At 36.2% G+C, this 19,617-nt stretch overlaps 1 protein-coding gene across 2 annotated transcripts; it reads left to right on the forward strand.

The window, feature by feature from the left end:
- The first annotated feature begins 4,698 nt into the window (after nt 1-4,698).
- On the forward strand, nt 4,699-12,468 carry LOC113349224 (protein ZINC INDUCED FACILITATOR-LIKE 1-like). 2 transcript variants are annotated; one of them, XM_026593155.1, is made up of 18 exons: nt 4,699-4,818; nt 4,899-5,000; nt 6,221-6,346; nt 6,468-6,508; nt 6,629-6,689; nt 6,819-6,921; nt 7,037-7,139; nt 7,429-7,482; nt 7,605-7,667; nt 7,765-7,814; nt 7,898-7,973; nt 8,111-8,293; nt 8,458-8,631; nt 10,191-10,298; nt 10,395-10,439; nt 10,594-10,682; nt 10,799-10,842; nt 12,121-12,468. In XM_026593155.1, the coding sequence occupies exons 1-18, from the start codon at nt 4,767-4,769 to the stop codon at nt 12,255-12,257; spliced, it is 1,611 nt and encodes a 536-aa protein (XP_026448940.1). In that variant the 5' UTR covers nt 4,699-4,766; the 3' UTR covers nt 12,258-12,468. The 2 variants fall into 2 exon arrangements, with proteins under 2 accessions (XP_026448940.1, XP_026448941.1); XM_026593156.1 differs by lacking the exons at nt 4,699-4,818; nt 4,899-5,000 and adding an exon at nt 5,651-6,112.
- The last annotated feature ends 7,149 nt before the right edge of the window (nt 12,469-19,617 follow it).

Below are 19,617 nucleotides of genomic sequence, written 5' to 3' on the forward strand. Positions count from 1 at the left end.
TTCAACAATGTCATGTTTTTTAGAATCGTATTTAGATGGCAATGATCTGAGAATTTTCATCACAATGTATCTTTCAGGAATAGTCTTACCCAACGCAAAAGATGCATTAACAGTTTCAGACACTTTTTGATTAAACTCATCAAATGAATCCTCATCAGCCATACGCAGGTTTTCCCATTCAGAACATAGGTTTTGAAGCCTAGCTTCTTTCTCAGAGGAATTTCCTTCGGATACAAATTCTAAGATATCCCACACATCTTTAGACCGAGTGCACGTAGTCACATGGTGCTGAAGATCTGGGGTAATGGCATATATGCTAGCATTTAAACCATCAGAATTTTGCTTTGAAGCAAGAATCTTGTTAGGTTCATAACCAATATCCTTTGCAATAGAGACACCGTCTATTGTAACCATTGGAGGATCATGGGCATTAACAACATAAACCCATGTTTGAAAATCACGCGCTTGAAGAAAGGCACGCATAGAAATTTTCCACCATGAGTAATTTGAGCCATCGAAGACTGGTGGTACGTTTATAGAGATAGTACCTCTGTCCATAGAGTCAGATCGCTACAAACACAGATTTGTAAGGTCTCAAACGTGTTTGCCTGCTCTGATGCCAATTGAAAAAGCGTGGATCTAACAACCACACCCAATATTTAGCTTAGCAATCTGTATGGACTAAATCCAATATACTTTCAAGAGAATCACCTAGAAAATCATACTCAATCTTAAGAAAAGTATATCAAAGAGTTATATCTCAATTTCTCAATTCAATCTGCAATCAAACAAATAGGAATTTGCGAGCCCGTTCGAATATAAGAAATAACTTGGACGGTATCAAAAACCAATATCCAAGTGTCAATCAATTTAATCACCAACCAAAGGTTGGATTCACAATTGATTGAACTTACGCACAACCTATGATATTTCAATTAAATATAATGCGGAAAAGAAATAACACAGACACCAAAATTTTGTTAACGAGGAAACCACAAATGCAGAAAAACCCTGGGACCTAATCCAGATTTGAACAACACACTGTATTAAGCCGCTACAGACACTGGCATACTCCAACTTAAGTTCAGACTGGAATGTAGTTGATCCCTAACCAATCTCACACTGATCAAGGTACAGTTGCGCTCCTTACGTCTCTGGATCCCACCAGGACTCTACGCACTTGATTTGATTAGCTAATCTCACCCACAACTAAGAGTTGCTACGACCCAAAGTCGAAGACTTGATAAACCAATCTGTCTCACACAGAAAAGTCTATTGAATAGATAAATATGTCTCCCACAGATATACCTATGAGTTTTTGTTCCGTCTTTTGATAAATCAAGGTGAATAGGAACCAATTGATATACCGGACTTATATTCCCGAAGAACAGCCTAGAAATATCAATCACCTCACAATAATCTTAATCGTATAGTAGTGAAACAAGATATTGTGGAATCACAAACGATGAGATGAAGATGTTTGTGACTACTTTTTTATCTTGCCTATCGGAGATTAAATCTCAAGCCAATCTTAGAGAAGATAACACTCAATTGCGATAGAAAACAACAAAATCAGATCGCGCAACTATATAGAAAATAGTTGGATCTGGCTTCACAATCCCAATGAAGTCTTCAAATAGTTAACCTACAGGGTTTTGGAAAAACCTAAGGTTAAAGGAAAATCGACTCTAGTCGCAACTAGTATCACACAGGAGGTGTGGGGATTAGGTTTCCCAGTTACTAGAGTTCTCTCTTTTATAGTCTTTAAATCAGGGTTTGCAATCAATGCTACCTTGCTAAAAAAGCATTCAATACTCACCGTTAGATGAAAACCTGATTAGACTCAAGCTAATATCTTTCAACCGTTAGATCGAACTTATCCTGTTACACACAAATGAAGAGTGACTTCATTTGGATATGAGTAATCGTACCTAAACGTGTGCACCTTTGTTGACTCAACAATAGTTAACCAAAGTTAGCCATATGAACACTTTCATATCAACCATATTCATCTTAACCATACTAGTTCAAATGACTCAAATGAAACTAGTTCTAGAGTTGTTCAATTGTTTATATTCTCATAGAAGTATACAAGGCACAATTGAAGCAAAATCGATTTTGATTCACTCGAATCAATTCATGAAAATTATAGCCACGGTTTGCAAAAGATTGCATTCCTTAATATAAATGTATTCATTCATGAACAAACCGATTTTAGAACATAACCTACTCAAGTATGCAAACGGGTACGCATACCTAAGTAGCCAGACTTGGACTGTGTTTGCTAGTACGCAAACGGGTACGCATACTGTCGTTCACATCCAAACTCAGTTGAATATAGTGCGCGTACGGGTACGCATACTAAAGTTCCCGGATTTCAACTGACTTCGCCAGTACGCATACGGGTATGCATACTATAACTCCCGGACTTCACCTGACCAACCAGTACGCATACGGGTATGCATACTAGATTGCGGGTCTTGGACTACACATATGCAAGTACGCATACTGTATTTATATCCAATCATGGTTAATCATTATACACTCTCATTTCAACCATTGAAACATTCTTGGAAGACGAAAAATAGCTGTCTCACACAAACTATTAGCTTCAAAGCAACTTTCAAGTGATCGAATGATCAATACGAAACATTTTGAGTCTACATCAAATGACTGTCTCACACAAATCATGTAAGATGTTACAGGGCGATTTTCACATGATCATATTTTGACTTTCTTTATGAATATAAGATGAACTTGGTTAAAGAGAAAGCTTACCAACACGCATTTCGAGAAATATGTAAGCGAGTTAAACTCAGCACGAAATATCAAATGTGTATAATCGAAGTTTATATAGCTATACGACTTTTGTCTCAAATAGGAGATAAAGTAGATAGACTTTTGAGTGATAGATGAGTTCAAGTCTCCACATACCTTTTTTCGATGAAGTTCCACAAGCTCCCCTTAGTATTTCTTCGTCTTCAACCGATGAACGTCGTGAAGTCTAATGCTAAACTACACTTTTTATCCTAATCCGAGACTTAGCTATAAGTAGACTAGAAATCAAGACTTATAGTTTTGACAACTAAACTTGACAAACAAGCTTGAGATAGCAACGCTTGCGAGTTAGACCGAGAAGTACTTTAACACAGAGAATCAGTTTATGAAACAGTATAGATGTTAAGGAGATGGTGTCGTTACAAATCATGATGAAGAATAATTAGGATCGTTAGGGTTTTCGATTGGGGTGATAAAATAGAGAGAGAAGCAGATTTAGGGGTTAGGGTTTCTTAATATGTCTGAGATTTTATGTGGAATCAAAGATGTATCAAACAATTATTGGATGGGTTTGGTTGAATTGAGAATTGAAATTGATTTTTTTTGGAATTCGAATTAGAGAAGAAAGGATTTGGATTTTATCTAGGGTTTCAGAGAGTTGATGATGAATTGATCTTAAAACGGATCAACTAAGGATGGGTTTGAAGAGGATGACCTAGACAAGAAAATTATCAAGTTAATTATAGGGTTCGATTACAAAGAAGATCTCAATTTGAGAAATTAGTGAACTAGGGTTTGAGTTTCAGATTTGGGGACAGTTGCTTTTCTAGGGGAAATTAAAGGATGTGTGTTGCTGAATCAAATCGAGGCAAGGAAGAAATTAATTCAATTGAAGCTTAACAGATAAACTGGTGAGTCTGTAAAAGAGTTGATTTTGGGTTTTGATGATTTCTGAAGCCAGAAAGGACAAGGATGTACGAGATTGGGTTGTGGTGAATTAAAGCTACAAAGTTGCAGTTGCAGCTAGAGGAGTTAGGTTATGTTGCAGTGGGTTGTGTTGTTGAGATGGGGATGGTGATGCTGATATTGATTAATTGATTCAAGGAAGAAATGAGATGAAAGAATGAGAAGTTCAGGTCTGGTGGTGGTAGTTGATATTGTTGCAGATGGATAACTGTAGGTGCAGTTCTGTTGAAGTTTGCTTGGTGATGGTAAGCTACAAATAGGGATGGTTTGAGCTATGGTGGTGGAGCTGCAACAGAAGGTGGTAAATGAAAAGCAACTGTCCCCAAATTGATGACGTTAATTGATCTGGTGATGATGTTACAATGAATATTGGTGATAGTAGTTGTAGGATTGTAGTTATAGTTTCAATGAAAGCATGCATCAGCTGCTACACTCAGGTAAGCTTAACTTGAATTTGTAAATTCATTATGAAGTCAGATAATGTTACCGTTGGGTTTGATGTGGGGTTCAATTTTTTACTGAAACGTGGCCAGATTGATGACGTGTAGAAGCACACGTGTATACCCAGTCAGAACCGAGTTATTGTGCAGAATCGGCGAGTTAAACTGCAACTCGGCGAGTTGAATGATTCAAAGGGCTTAATTGTGTTTTTATCCTACACTAACGGCGCCAAAAAGGTGGATAACCACCCTTAGCCGTTTTTTCCATAAAACGGTCAAAACCGGCCTGCTAAGTGTAAAAAAATGGTCTAGAGTTATAACTCTAAAAAAAATAGGCTTATTTTTGTTTTTCACCCTTGTAAGTTTTACTGCTTCGAGAGATAAATGTTTACCCACAAAAAAGCCAGTCACTTTGTTTTCACATTTTCCACGCCTGTTGTGAGATTTCCTTTTGTGCATCTACATGATGTTTGTTGATTACTTCAACTGGAGGAGGAAACTTCATAGGGATGATTGAAGAAACTTCTCTAGATTTTGGAAACAAGCCTCTCCATTCTTCCTTATTTTGCTGCATAAAAGAAGATGGTTCATTCACCAAACTCTTATCAATACCTTCAACAGTGGATCGCTCTGGGTTATTATGAGAATTTCCATTATCTCTTTGTTTGTAGGTTTTGTTTTTATTCCTCTTTTAACACCATATGATTCCTCTAGGGAAGGAATATATGATGAAGTTGAGCTTGGATCATCATTTGAAACTGAAGATTGCCTCAACATCTTCCCTGGATTTCAGAAGGATGGATCGAAGAACCCACTGTAAGAGAAAATTTTAAAAAACTTTAGATTTAAAATTGCCCCAAAACACCTCCTTGGTAGTGCTCATTCTCTCTCCCGTATTTTTGGATATTGAGTGTTTTTTTTTTGAGACGTGAATATAAGAATGTCTGTGAAATGCTCTTCTTATCAATGATTCATATTCTCAACATTTTCATATTTTCCTATAAATTGGATTTTCGACAAAATTTATGTTTTGAGAAAGCTCTTTCAAATAAGTATAAACAAGGATTTAATATATTCATTTTTCTTCGCAAATAATCTCTTTTCTTTAATATAGTTTAACCAAAATGTAAAAATCCTCGATGCACATATGTTTATATTATCGGTAAACAGTGGTTCTATATGAACCGTCTCATTAGATTAAGTAAAAACAGCTCCCTCGCATGGAGAGTAGGCTCCGCCTACATGAGTTCGGTATAGGGGCACTTTTGGTGGGGCCCACATAAAGGTTTGTGTGGCTGTAGTTTTTTCATAGTTTTTTTAGGCGGTCCAGACAGAACTTTTGGTCAGTAAAATGGAAAAGCAGTGGACCACCAGCGCAAAAGACACACGCAAGACGGCAGAAAATACAAACTCGATCAAATAAAAGATGACACAAAATGAGTAACCAAAATATGTTTACGTGCACGCACTCCATCACACCGTACTTGCTCATTCCATTAGCCGAAATGGGTTTCAATTTTGTTTTTATTTTTTCTTTTTTGTTCTGTTAACATCACATTTTTCTCATGATATATTGCTTAATCAAATGCTTCTCCTATCTTATAGCTCAAAATCCAAATTTTTGTACGTCTTCTTAAGGAAATTTATCAGACAAATCTTTCCATTGTTATTGTTTTTGATGCGGTTCATCATACGTAGGACAAGTGAGACCCACGTTATATCAGCATTAGATGATCTCGCAGCTTTACCCAAAAATATTTAAATCTAACGAGCATAGGCCTCAGCTTATTCATTTGGTGCCACAAATCAAAACTATTCTGATACGTAGCAACATTTGTCAGGAGTCTGGGGATCCCTAGTACATATCCCTCCTCCATCTGTTTCAAAGTCCTCCGAAAGGGAAATCGAAAATTATTAGGTTTTACAAAGTTAGTTTTTAACTTTTGAAGTGAACTCAAAAACCCTGGTGACTTTGCTGCTTACTTGTTCATGGTTGCAATTCATGGATACTAATGGTGGTAATAATGATCAAACAGTGTCTTCTAATACGGTACTGTATTATGAGAATTGTGAAGGTTGCAAGGTTGATGCGCGTAAAGACGAGCACAAAGGTGTGCCATATAAAGAATTGTTCTTTATATGGGTTGTTTGTTTAGCTTCTTGTAAGTCATCATCATCTTAATCTCAATTTTTTATTCATGTTTTATTCTGTAAAATTGAAGTTTCAGGTATATATACGCATTGCATGATTAGTTAATATGTTTTTTTTTTCTGTGTGTTCAGCTCTACCTATATCATGTCTCTTTCCGTTCCTATACTTCATGGTAAACCTCATTTGTGCTTTGCACTTTGAATTTTGTTCAATCGTTATGGTTGCTATGAAATTAGTTTTGATGGTCGAATTATGCGCATTTACTAACCTAAGAACAATTCATTTTTGGTAGATAAAGGATTTCCACATTGCCAAAAAGGAAGAAGATATTGGATTTTATGCAGGATTTGTAGGTGAGTAGGTTTATATTTTATGCTTATAAATAACATTAGTCTTTGAAATAGTGTTCATCATAATGTATTCTGTCGATGCACCCTTCAAAGAGTGATACTTGTTACGTGCACTATTTTTATTTCATTTAGGGTCAGCGTATATGTTTGGAAGAGCTTTGACCTCAATTTTATGGGGAATGATAGCTGATCGATATGGTCGAAAACCTGTTATAATCATCGGGACTTTGGCAGTGTTAGTATTATTATATTCATTGAGCTTACAATCATAGCTTCAACAATTCAATTCAATGAGAATCAGTTCACGAAAATCAGTTTTTAATGATGCTTCGGATAATTTTCCATCTCAGGGTAGTCATGAACGCTTTATTTGGTCTCAGCACAAAATTTTGGATGGCAATTTCTACGAGGTTTATCCTAGGATTGCTTTGTGGTTTACTTGGCCCCATCAAGGTAATTTTCTCTGCAAAATGTGCCATAGTTGTAATGCTATGCCAATACCTGAAATATTTGGGAACCGTGGTAATTCCAGTGAAAGAACCTTGGATTGAATTAGATAAGACTAAATCATGAAACTTCTATCCCAATTTTCTCAACCAATACTTCTTCCGCAATTGCGTTTTCCGTAAGCTAGATGTACACAAGGCGGAATAAGAAAATACGACCATGACGCATATGTAGAACACATGGCAAAGAAAAATACGAAGTTAGTTTTAATATACAGAATTTGACTTTTGTTCAGGCATATGCTTGCGAAGTTTGCCGACCTGAACATCAAGCTGTGGGACTATCACTTGTAAGAGTTGTATCTATCTTGCCTATTTCTCGACGGGAATGTGGTATCTGACCATTTCATTTCTTTTTATTGTTGTGCCGCTTATTTTGCTTGATAGTATTCACCCAATAGTTTCTTCTCAGATCACGACATCATGGGGGGTAGGCTTGGTCATTGGCCCAGCCATGGGAGGCTTTCTGGCAAAGGTAAAAATATACCTGTACCAAATATCTTGTGGGTTTGAGTACTAAATTTTTGCTCCAGTTAGTTGTTTTGCTTCTGAGTATTGAATTTATGTTACAGCCTGCAGAGAAATATTCGAAACTATTTCCTAAGGGATCTCTCTTTGCGAGGTAAGTAACTCGATCTACCTAACATTATTATTTTTTTGATCTTTCTGTTCTAACTATTCTTTCAAATTATATTTTTTGTGCAGATTTCCATACTTTCTACCCTGCCTATGTATATCATTTTGTGCAGGACTAGCATTTATAGTTTGTTGGTGGCTCCCGGTATATAATCGTTGATCCTTCAACTCACATTCACAAACAACTCTATTTTATTGTTACAAAATGAGAAAGCACACTCCTCTAAGTTTTATACTATGTGTGATGCTGTTGGTAACCAACAGTTTCTTATACTGTTCTAGGAGACATTGCACACACATAGTGGAACAAATGAAGAACAAAATGTGAAGGATAGAAATGAAAATCTACTAGAGACGGGTACAACCGGATCAGACTCTAAGAGAAGTCCTTTTAAGAATTGGCCGTTAATGTCATCCATCATCGTATATTCTGTTTTCTCGCTTCATGACATGGCGTATTCAGAGGTGAGCAGTATCGCGTATTCTTTTGTTTTCACTCTCATCTTCAAACGCCTTTTTCTTATCTATGATACCAACTGTTTAGTGTATGATTGATTCTGGTGCCCAGTCATTGTACACTAACACGATTTCAGAACCAACTTGAGAATTATATTTTGTCATCCCTGCAGATTTTCTCATTGTGGGCAGTGAGTCCTAAAAAGTTTGGCGGACTGAGCTTTTCAACTAAGAATGTTGGTTTGGTACTTTCAATCACAGGATGTGGTCTAATTATCTCCCAACAAATTCTATATCCAATGTTTGAGAGGATTTTTGGTCACATGAAGATTACTCGTATTGCCTCGGTATGGTCGGAAACTATTCTATGTCGACGGCCACATTATACTGATAATTGACTTAATCTGAGTGTACGTCTAAAAAGAAAAAATCAGCCATATCGATACGTATTTACACGGATATGCGTATTAATTCTCCAATACTTCAAGATACAACTCAGTTAGAAAACTTTTGACAAAATATTAGATATCAACAGCTGTCAAGATAAATCTCAATACCTTAATATTAGAAAATTTAGATATTTTACTAGATTTAATGAGAAGTTTTAACTATAATGACAAAATATTAGTTTCAAATCTGTCTATTAGTCTTGCTCTAGACTTTCTTCCTTTTCATCTAGATTTTTTCTCTCTCTAGTGAGGTTAATTATACATATTAGAAAATTTAGATAAATCTCAATACCTTAATATTAGAAAATTTAGATATTTTAGTAGATTCTATGAGAAGTTTTAACTATACTGATAAAATATTAGTTTAGTTTCAAATCTGTCCATTGATCTTGCTTTAGATTTCTTCTTTTTCATCCAGACTTTTTCTCTCTCCAGTGAGGTTAATCGTACATATTATATTTTAGATATTTTACTAGATTCTACGAGAAGTTTTAACTATAGTGACAAAATATTAGTTTCAAATCTGTCCACTGATCTTGCTCTAAATTTTCTTCATTTTCATCCAGGACTTTTTCTCTCTCCAATGAAGTTAATCATACATATTAGAAAATGAGGGAGGATCCATGGACACTCTTAGATGGACAAGGGACACTCTTACATGGACAAGGTCAGACAAGATTTGCGTCATTTTCTCCGCAAAACCAAAACGACAATGAATTTAAGTGTAACATTTTGATGATATGTTCCTCTTATAAGACTCTACATTCCTACAAAAAATGAACACAATTCGATATGTATAAAACGACCATCCACCCCTTTGAATATCAGCCTTCAAATTCAACGGTTGAAATTAAGATTGGTAGATGGTGAGGTTTGCTATCTCGAATTGCGTTCATTTTTTTGTAGGAATGTAGAGTCTTATAAAAGGAACAAATCATCAAAATATTACACTTAAATTCATTGTCGTTTGGGTTTCGCGGAGAAAATGACGCAAATCTTGTCTGACCTTGTCCATCTAAGAGTGTCCATGGATTCTCCTCTTAGAAAATTTAGATAAATCTCAATACCTTAATATTAGAAAAATTTAGATATTTTACTAGATTCTATGAGAAGTTTTAACTACAGTGACAAAATATTAGTTTCAAATCTGTCCACTGATCTTATTCTAGACTTTCTTCCTTTTCATCCATACTTTTTCTCTCTCTAGTGATACACATTATATTTTAATCATGCAAACACATGCATGTATTTTTTTTAAGTTTCTATCTTATATATAATATATTTATGTTAAATTACTGATCAATATCGAGTATGTTGTATCGCCGTATTTTTGTTTTTCAAGTTGGTGTATTATAGTAGCATATTAGTATCTTGTATTTGATACTGTATCTGAATCGTTGCAACAGTCAAAAAGGTTTTGATGCCTCAATCTTTTTATACTCGTTTATCTTTTGAAGGTTTTGACGATACCATTGTTAACAAGTTACCCATTTATGGCCAAGTTTTCTGGCTTGAGCCTTTCTTTAGTGTTAAATTGCGCGTCTATATTGAAGAACGCATTTTATGTAAGTATAAACAGACTCAAACATAACTTTTGGTTTGCTTGCTTTAAGTTTCCTCCCCTGCTAGTCATTGCAACTTTTAAATCTCATGTCAATCAGAATGCGATTCTCACTGGATTATTCATTATTCAAAACAACGCCGTGGTAAGTCTTTCTACTTTTCTCTTATATATTTTTATATATGTTTTCTTGTTTCAATTGTACTTTTGCTTTTCTCGAGTTGATAGCAAAAAACTTTTTAAAAGTTGGCGTTCATTGGATAAATTTTGTTTGCTCTTACTTAAAAACAAACAAACAGCCTCAACACCAAAGAGGAGCTGCAAATGGTATTGCAATGACCTCAATGTCTCTATTCAAGGCATTTGGTCCAGCCGGAGGTGGTGCTATGTAAGTATTTTAAATGGATTGGTTCATGCTGCTTTTCCACAATTGAATGCCATGTGATCATATAATACCTATTTTACATATTGTTATGCCATTGTGATGGCTTCATGTGTTTACAGATTTTCATGGGCTCTCAAACGCATGGATGCGTCCTTTCTCCCAGGTCAGTCAATCAGTACCTAATTTGAGCAACGTACAATTGACCTAAATCGAACAGTAAAAAACTTGTTTCTCAATAAGGCAAAGTGTGGGTGGTGAATATAAATACATGCCCCACCATATATATACATAACGGTCCGCGAGTTATAATCCCAGAGGTGTCACCATCCTTCCATAAAAAACTCATCAAAACAAAAGTAACACAAAAATCCCATCAAAACAAAATTAACACAAAAACTCCAAATTTTAAATGTTGGTTTCATCAAATTTTATTTTGAAACCAAAATAAAATTTGATGAAACCAACATTTAAATTTGGGATTTTTGTATCAATTTTTAAAAATTTGGGGTTTTTGTATCAATTTTGTTTACGATGGAGTTTTAATGGATCCCAACATTTGAGTGGAATTTTTGTACCACAAGTTTGGTCACCTTGGATTTTTATGACTAGTTTTGTATACATAATGATCAATAAAGCAAAGTGTAGGTGGTGAATATAAACACATGCCCCACCATATATATATACATAATGGTCACACACGACGTTTTTAAATCTCTTGGACCTTATACAGTAAAACCTTGTTATGAGAGTATCCTCCAGACCACAAAAAAAATATTCTTATATATATGGAGGCTATTCTCGTGTGGAGGTCTAACTTGAACAGACCAAAAGGAAAAATTCCATAGGTGTATTTGGACATATTCATGCATGTGCATAAAAAACACAAAAATGTATCCAAGTATATACAAAAACTATTTAAATGAGGAATTTCTTATATATTTTTGTATGTACAAAATTTGTAATAAAAAGATTCACATACATCATAATTATTACATCGAAAATTGACAAATAAAATCAAATGAGTATGAAGATATTCGTACTAAGTTGTGAACAAAAAAAAAAAAAAAAATCCATCTTCATCTTAAACTTTGATGTATGACGTACAAATGATATATATTTATATTATGATGTCAATTAGTTTTATATGGAGGTAGGTTCTGTAAGACGGGACAAGAAAAAATTATGACTTATTCCAATATGAAGTTTATTCTTAAATATAATCGGTCCAAATCGGGACCATAGATTTTTATACTTATATGGAGTTTATTCCTATATGGAGTATTCGGAGAGGTTTTACTGTATAAAGGTGCCTTTGTGATATTTTTTGGGCCAATATTGGAATATCATCATCCCTGATTCACTGATGTCATATAGACATTTGTTTGTTGGATTCTCTATTATCTTTTTATAAGAGATTTACTTGTCAAAAAAAAATATGCAGGTGTTCACATGGTTTTCTTCATCTTGAATGTGATTGAAGTAGTTGGATTACTATTGACGTGCAAAGCGTTTCTCCCACTTCCTAAGAGCAAGGGCCAGGAGATTGAATGTTTTCAAAATGAAAGAGGATCTAGGTGATTCGGTGAAAATCCAACCAAATGTATTAGACAATGAACCCACATTTGGGTGATACTCCCACAAATTGAGGATGCTCAGGGTTATTGTACTTAGAGACTTATGTCTTGTTCCAATTGTCCGCACGCAAAATGATTGATTTATTGTACCTGAAAATAAGATTCCAAAAAAACAAATTAGCAAAATCAAAGAATGCAAAAACAGAAAATTAAATAACAACTCAAGCTACCGACTGTTCTCCGGAAGCGGCGCCAATTTTGACGAGGTGCCAAACTCACAAAATATATATTCTTTACTCTTCTTACACTAACAAGTAGCACAATGATAAGCAGGTTCGTTCCTAAGGGAGAGTTGAGCTAAAGTTGTCGAATTAATTTCTGAAAATATGAATAACGCAAAAATTATAAAACAAATATGAATATGAACAATGACGATGAGAATGATTAGAGATCTTTCTCCACTAGTTAACATGAATCTTCTTCAAAAATACGTTTATTAACAATCCTAGACAAGTTATAAGTTCAACAAGTCCATTAAACTCCAAAATCACTTCGTAAAATAAGTTCTCTACTCATGTCTAGTCAATCAAGCCATTTTGAATAAGCTCTCGAGTGCTACTTAACTAACCGGTATGTTCTATGAGTCGGATTGATCCTAACCACATACTCGCAAGTTCGACATGTTAATTTAGGGTTGTCAAATACACATCAAAATCCACAAAATCCCATTGCAATGTTGATGTTTTGCTACTTGTAATTAAATCACCATAACAATTACGAATTACGGCTCAATAATCTAGCATAAGTATCGCAAACGAGATATTTGATTGGCCACTCAAATTCCCTGCAAACAATCTATGGTCATAAACGCATTTGATTGGCCACTCAAATTCCCTGCAAACAATCTATGGTCATAAACGCATTTGATTGGCCACTCAAATTCCCTGCAAACAATCTATGGTCATAAACGCGGTAGAAGACAAACAATAAAACAATATTGAGAAGAAAGATTAAATTGATAAAATATCAAAACAAGTCACATAGCTTCAAAATATCCCTAACCAAACAAGATTAGCTACTGGAGTTCATGGAGAGAAGTACAAAATATAATAATGAAACCAATCTATGCAAACCAACAAACAACGAATGGAGGAATGAATGTTGTATGGAGTGGTAGACTGTGGACGATGGAACAGTAGCTGCGATGATGTGAACTGTGGGCTGGTGGTGACAGAATGATGGTGGCGACGCTGCTGGTTTGCTGTTATAGCTTGCGACAAAGCTGGTAATGGTGCTGAGGTATGCAGGTGGAGTGCAAGATGATGCTATGAAGTGAAGTTGAGGATATATGCTGTTGGAGATGGTATGGAGTGAAGGTGTATGCAAGTGCAGATGGTGATGGACGATGTATACAATGTAACTGGTGGAGATGCAATCTGGAGTATATGTTGTTGGAGATGCTATGGAGTGAAAGTGTATGCAAGTACAGATGGTGATGGACGATCTTGTTGGTGGTATGCTGATGTTATGAGAAGATGGTGATGGTGATGGTGATGGAAGATGCCGTTGGTGGTATGCTGATGGTATGAGAAGATGGTGATGAAAGTATAAGCTGGTGGTGGATGGTATGCACTGGTGGAGTGTATGCAGGTGATTATGTATGTTGTGGATATGATGCTGATTAACGGAGATGTGCAGGTGATGGATGCAATGCCAGCGAGCTTTGCTCGCTGAAACTAGGGTTGTTGCAGTGATAGCAGGTATGAGATGTTCCTGCATCTTTCGAGGTCTTTCTTTTATAGCCTCAAATCCCTGGATTATCGAACTGGGGAGAGACCCAACTTTCCTTATTCCATGTAAACTCTAATTCACGTCTTAATCTCAGCCATATGCGCCATCATTCCCTTTGATCCATCGACAATAACAGACTTTCCATAATTTGTCTTCTCGGCAATCTAAAACTCGAAACCAAACCAAACTCTCTTTCTTTCTTGGCTTCAAAAATCTGTCCAAACCCTTGGCAAAGACTCATCATACCCATGGCTAGCCGGAACTGAGATGTAGTGTGGTGAACCATTGGCAACTGAATTTGAGCCTGTGTTAACCGGTGGCTCAGGTATTTCTTCAAATGTGTTGTACGGGTTTTTCTGTTGATAGCAGGATATCTCTGCTTCTCATTTTAAAACCAAAACAAACCCACTGTTCATAAATCATTCACAGATACAACAGCTCTGAATCCTCTTCGTTCATCATCTGGCAGCAACTCATATTCTTCCCTGATTTGTTGCCAGGAAAACTTCGTGAACAACGGATGAGAACTTCTCGACCTGCTCTCGGATATAGACTTGACACGTGCTTTATACACCCACTATTAGTCTATGGGCCACCAAGGTGAGGTGCCCCATATGTTTAAACTGCAGTGGTGCCCTGAGTAACTATCTTGGGTGCTTCAGTATTCTTCTTATCTTTGGTGCTCTATCGTGACTGCTTCTGGTAAAAATCCATTTTCGGCGCATTAGAGACTCGCGCCTCCGTTATGCTTCAAGTCCGTTAGCACTCAATGTTTCTAAGTAATGAGTTGAGCATCATTTTCTCGACACCACATGACTTCAAAACACCTATAAAATGAAAAATAAGCATGATACCCAAAAATATAAGAGAAAATAGTAAAGAAAATTATATGAAATTGATATTCAAATAATGTATTTTAAGCTCCTATCATCCATGTTGGACACCCTGTCCAACTGGCTCCAAAACCTAATTTAGCCCATTTTATTATAGTTGCACCCCCTAAATTTTTTTGCTCCCCCTTAGTTATATTTCTGGCTCCGCCCCTGTATCGGCCTTTAACCTGGACGATACACAAAATATTGACGATGCATTAATATTCCAATTATATCGGCTGTGTCGGTCGTATTGGATCGATATATTGGTTGCAGGTTCGGCCGATAATATCACGAAGGATACAAATATATTTATTAATAAAGTCTTTTTGTTTGTCTTTTTGTTTTAGTTTTCATCCATACAAATTCGATATTTGAGGATGTTAGTTGATCAAGTAAGACTAATTTATTTAATTGATATTTTTACTTTATAAATGCCTCGCATTAAAACTTTGAGTAACATAATGCATACCTATTTATAAATTATAAAATCACATAATTAATTGTGTATCCTGATAAAATTTGATATAATCATTTGTTTAGGTATAGCGCACCTCGTCGATACGAGATTGATACATTGGTCCTTCCTCTCGATATTTTCACGCATATCTTATTGTCAATACTGCTCTTGATTCCGGATCTCGCGATACTTGCTCCGTGTATAATTGTATCATGACGTTGGTCATCGTCTCTCATCGTCTGAATCTACATCCATTTGATCCAACTAATGTACCCATGTTTGTTGTTGTTGGAGAAAATAGATAAAAATAATATACTGAATATTAACTGATTGCGACGATTGAAAACAAGTAATATATTGAATTAATCGGATGATTTTTTGTGAAACTGGATAAAAATTGTATGTGTTACTAGTGGATGAGAGGATATTTTTATTAGTAGGATGGATGAAGATATAGCCATTAGATAATAGCTAAAAATATAGCAGTTGTCGTCCAAGATTGGAATGATAGGCTCTTAGTTGATCTGACGCTCGATTTATGTTACGTCGGGCTCGGCTCAATCTGGGACAACCGTCCCAACTACTGTCGATCGACTCAAACATCATCGACATTCACGTGAACCATCAAATAGGTTATTTTGCCATGTCCGATCGGACTTACTCTAAAACTTGCATTATAACCCCAGTAGTATTGCGGGGAATCCTGCAGGTGAAGGGTATATTTTTCCTCGCGAGATTGGGGTATACCCAGATTAATTGGGGTATACTTAATGAGACAAAACCTGGATCATTTTAAAGTAAAACAGGACACCCCATAACCATGTATTTTCTAAATGGCTAATATACCCTTGTTTAATTAACACTAAAAAATCTGATTAAGTTAATTAATTGAGTTTAGCTTGATTACTTGAGTAGATTAAAACTTCTCAAATTATGAATTTAAGTTATGAAATTTTGTTTTTGATTGAACTCATGTGGGAAGATTTTTGATGAATTTTTTTTGTTTTGAGAAATTTTTTCGCAATGGAAATGAAAGCAAACTACCCAAACACTTCTAAAAATGGGATTGCAAAGATGTTGTATGAAATTATACTCAAAATTAGAGAAGAAATCAACACTTTTAGTTCTGAAAGTATGAAAAGTCGGCAAGGTCGGCGAATGAAGACCATGCAGACTAACGTTGGCCGGCATGCTTAACAATGTCGACTGCATTGTTTTTGACGCAGTAGACTGTTGTAAATGCTTCACTAGTCGGCAGGGTCGTTCATTTCTTACCATGCCGGCTAACTTCTGGTCGGCACTATTTTAATTTCTCACCTTGCCGGCTAACTTATAGTCGGCATTGTTTTAATTTCTCACCTTGTCGGCTAAGGTATAGTCTTACTACCTTGCAGACCTTTGGGGTATACCCAAAAGAAAACAGATTTTTGAAAGTCGTAATTCACTTTATTCATGCAATTTTTGTTACTACATTGACTGAAACATAAAATCTAACTCCTTGTCATAGGAATAACGGATGCAATTATCACGTGCATCAAGCCTTTGAACCCATAGGCGACCTAGTGGACGAGTTATAATCTCGTGAGGGTTTACATAGAGATCTACCCACAAAACCTACACAAAAACTTTTAAAACTATCAATCTTCGTTGGAGAAATCCGAGTCCGATTCACCCAGCATCATCTCCGGGGCATACTCCGGAATCTTGGATATCATGAAGTGATAGCTTGCATCAAATGTGAATGCTTCCCCCCTTTCCTCCAAGTATTGCGCTTTCGCGACTTCATGCTACAAAACAAAAACACAAACTTACTGTATTAGTGGTATTTAATAGGAAGATCAAACAACATGGATTACGTAAAATAAACCACAAAAATACTTACAAATTGTTCAATGGACGAGTTAAAGTGGGTAGCGTTCAAAATCCGATGTTGGATAGCTAAATAAGCAAGTATAGCATTTTCTATGACTAGGTGCCTATCATGGATTTGTTGAACACTTCTTCCATTCGGATTCTCAAACTCTTGCATATATTTGGTATATACCCTTGACCAAAAGGTTTCGGCATCTACCCTTACGGAGGACTGATATCTAACTCGAGTTTCGGCGTACCATGCTTTGGTGATCTATAGATCTTCATTTGAATCAAATGATGCCATTGTTGTATGTGGAGGTATTGGGTGAGTTAGAAAGAGTATATGATGATATGAGCTTTGGAGAGTATATGCAAATAGGTGTGTGTTGTTTTGTATAGAAAACTAGTGTATTTATAGGATTGTACCCAAATTTGGCCGTTATGGTAGTCAATCTATGCAGTTGTACTTGCAAAAATTTGAATTTTGAACTCGCCGACAAGGTTTTTGTTTCCCAAATATGCCGAATAACATACCGTCGGCAGGGTCGTAATTTTCTTACCATACCGGCTATAACAATTTTCATACACAGGAAACGTCATATTCTGCTGCATACAGTCGGCAAGGTATTTGTTTAATACAATACGTCGGCATGGTCTTAATTTTTTACCCTGCCGACTTTTTGATTTTTTTAACTCAGGAGAAGGTCATTTTCTGCTACATATAGTCGGCACGGTATTTGGTCATTAGAGTGTCGGTTACCATACAGTCGCCAAGGTCGTAATTTTATTACCATGCCGATCCTAGTAACTGCACCAATTTTGTTGTCAGGGCCGGAAGTCTGCCAGTTCACAACCTTGCCGGCCCTGATTTAGTCGGCACTGTAACTTAACAAAACATTCACTCAATACCCTGCCGGCTAAACTATTGAAACTTAACATAGCTAAACAAACCATTCATTCAACAACTAGAAATCCAATATTTGTCTAAAATAAGAAAACATATGTCCCATAGACCTTAAAAAAATATTTGTCCAACCATTAATCTTAATATTTGTCTAACACATAAAGAAATAAACTAGAAATGCATTCATTTGCGACCACGACCACCACCAAGACCCCGTTTAGCATTTTCACAACCACTACCACTGTAACCACCACGGGTACGAGCCCTCTTGGGTTGTGCTTCCCTCTTGGCTGGTGCTTCCCTCTTTAGTTCAACATTATCTTGTTGGAACATTTCGTCAGCATCTTCATTATCAACATTGCTAGCATAGTCAATGTGCTTAGTTTGCTCTTCAATCGACAAAGGCTCTCCTCTTTCTCTCGCGCAACACATGATCTTCACAAGGGTGTTCAAATGATCCTTCTATTTTCAATTAAACAACAAACAATTAATAGAATGATTCGATAATGTAATCTTAAAACAATAAGAGCAAGTTTAAAATACTTACAAAGTTCTTAAGACTTGTTGTTGGGTCTTTCGGTGGCATCTTCCTCTTACGATCCGGTTGTTCAATATTCTCTTCCCTACTCACAGTAGGACGAGCAAAACCCAAGTACCACGGCATGTAATTTTCATGAGCTTCATGACATTCGGTCACCTCGTCCAAAAGACTCGTATCGATTTTACGCTCAGACCTTCCATTCAAATGAGAAATCACTGGTGGTGAAGTGTAACATACGTCAATACTTTTTTGGTACGTGTTGCACTCCTCCCTTACCACTTTAAAGAACGGATCATTACTGGGATGGGGTTCTTCTTGGACGTAACCCACTTATCACATTACCCGATGTGGATCGTACATTGAAATTTCTTGGGGGTAAAACAGGGGATCGTAGTAGAATGCAACATCATCTCTCCTTGTCCTTATACTTCATTTCTATCATCTCGATTAGGATCAAATATTACCTCATCCGTAGTTATTTTTTCCAAGGAGACTCGCATGTTGATAAGCTTCTGTGGCATATCCTTATCTTGAGCACCGGTAAAACTGTATCGTTGTTCTCTTGGCTTGTAACTCGCAAGCTTAGTGTTTACCTTGATATGGGGGTTGCCTTTCACCAAAGAAGGGAAGTGATCATATACCCAAACCTATACGAACACAAAGTTTAGTAAGAATCTTATCTTATAAACATTTTGCAAATATAAACGATTTAGACAATTGAATTACCTGGAAGAGACATATATTTCCGTTAACTTGTTTAGTCAGTGCCCTTGAACCCTTTTCCAACTCTGCATTCAAGAAGGCAACCACCATAGTACCCCAAGAATACTTATGCATCTAATGAAAGGGATGCAATAGTTGAAGATACTTGGCGTCAACCAAGCTTCCAGAACTATCAGTGACGATACAGTTCCCAAGATGTATAGCAAATAAGTTGTCGCA

The sequence above is a fragment of the Papaver somniferum genome, chromosome 2 (assembly GCF_003573695.1).
Source record: "Papaver somniferum cultivar HN1 chromosome 2, ASM357369v1, whole genome shotgun sequence".
NCBI lineage: Eukaryota > Viridiplantae > Streptophyta > Magnoliopsida > Ranunculales > Papaveraceae > Papaver > Papaver somniferum.

Bases quoted from the DNA above. Each gene is read 5' to 3' on its own strand.
- LOC113349224 (XM_026593155.1), top strand. From the start codon at position 4,767: ATGGTTCATTCACCAAACTCTTATCAATACCTTCAACAGTGGATCGCT. The intron at 7,974-8,110 runs GTATATAATCGT...ATACTGTTCTAG, and splicing joins TAGTTTGTTGGTGGCTCCCG to GAGACATTGCACACACATAG. The intron at 8,632-10,190 runs GTATGGTCGGAA...TATCTTTTGAAG, and splicing joins AGATTACTCGTATTGCCTCG to GTTTTGACGATACCATTGTT.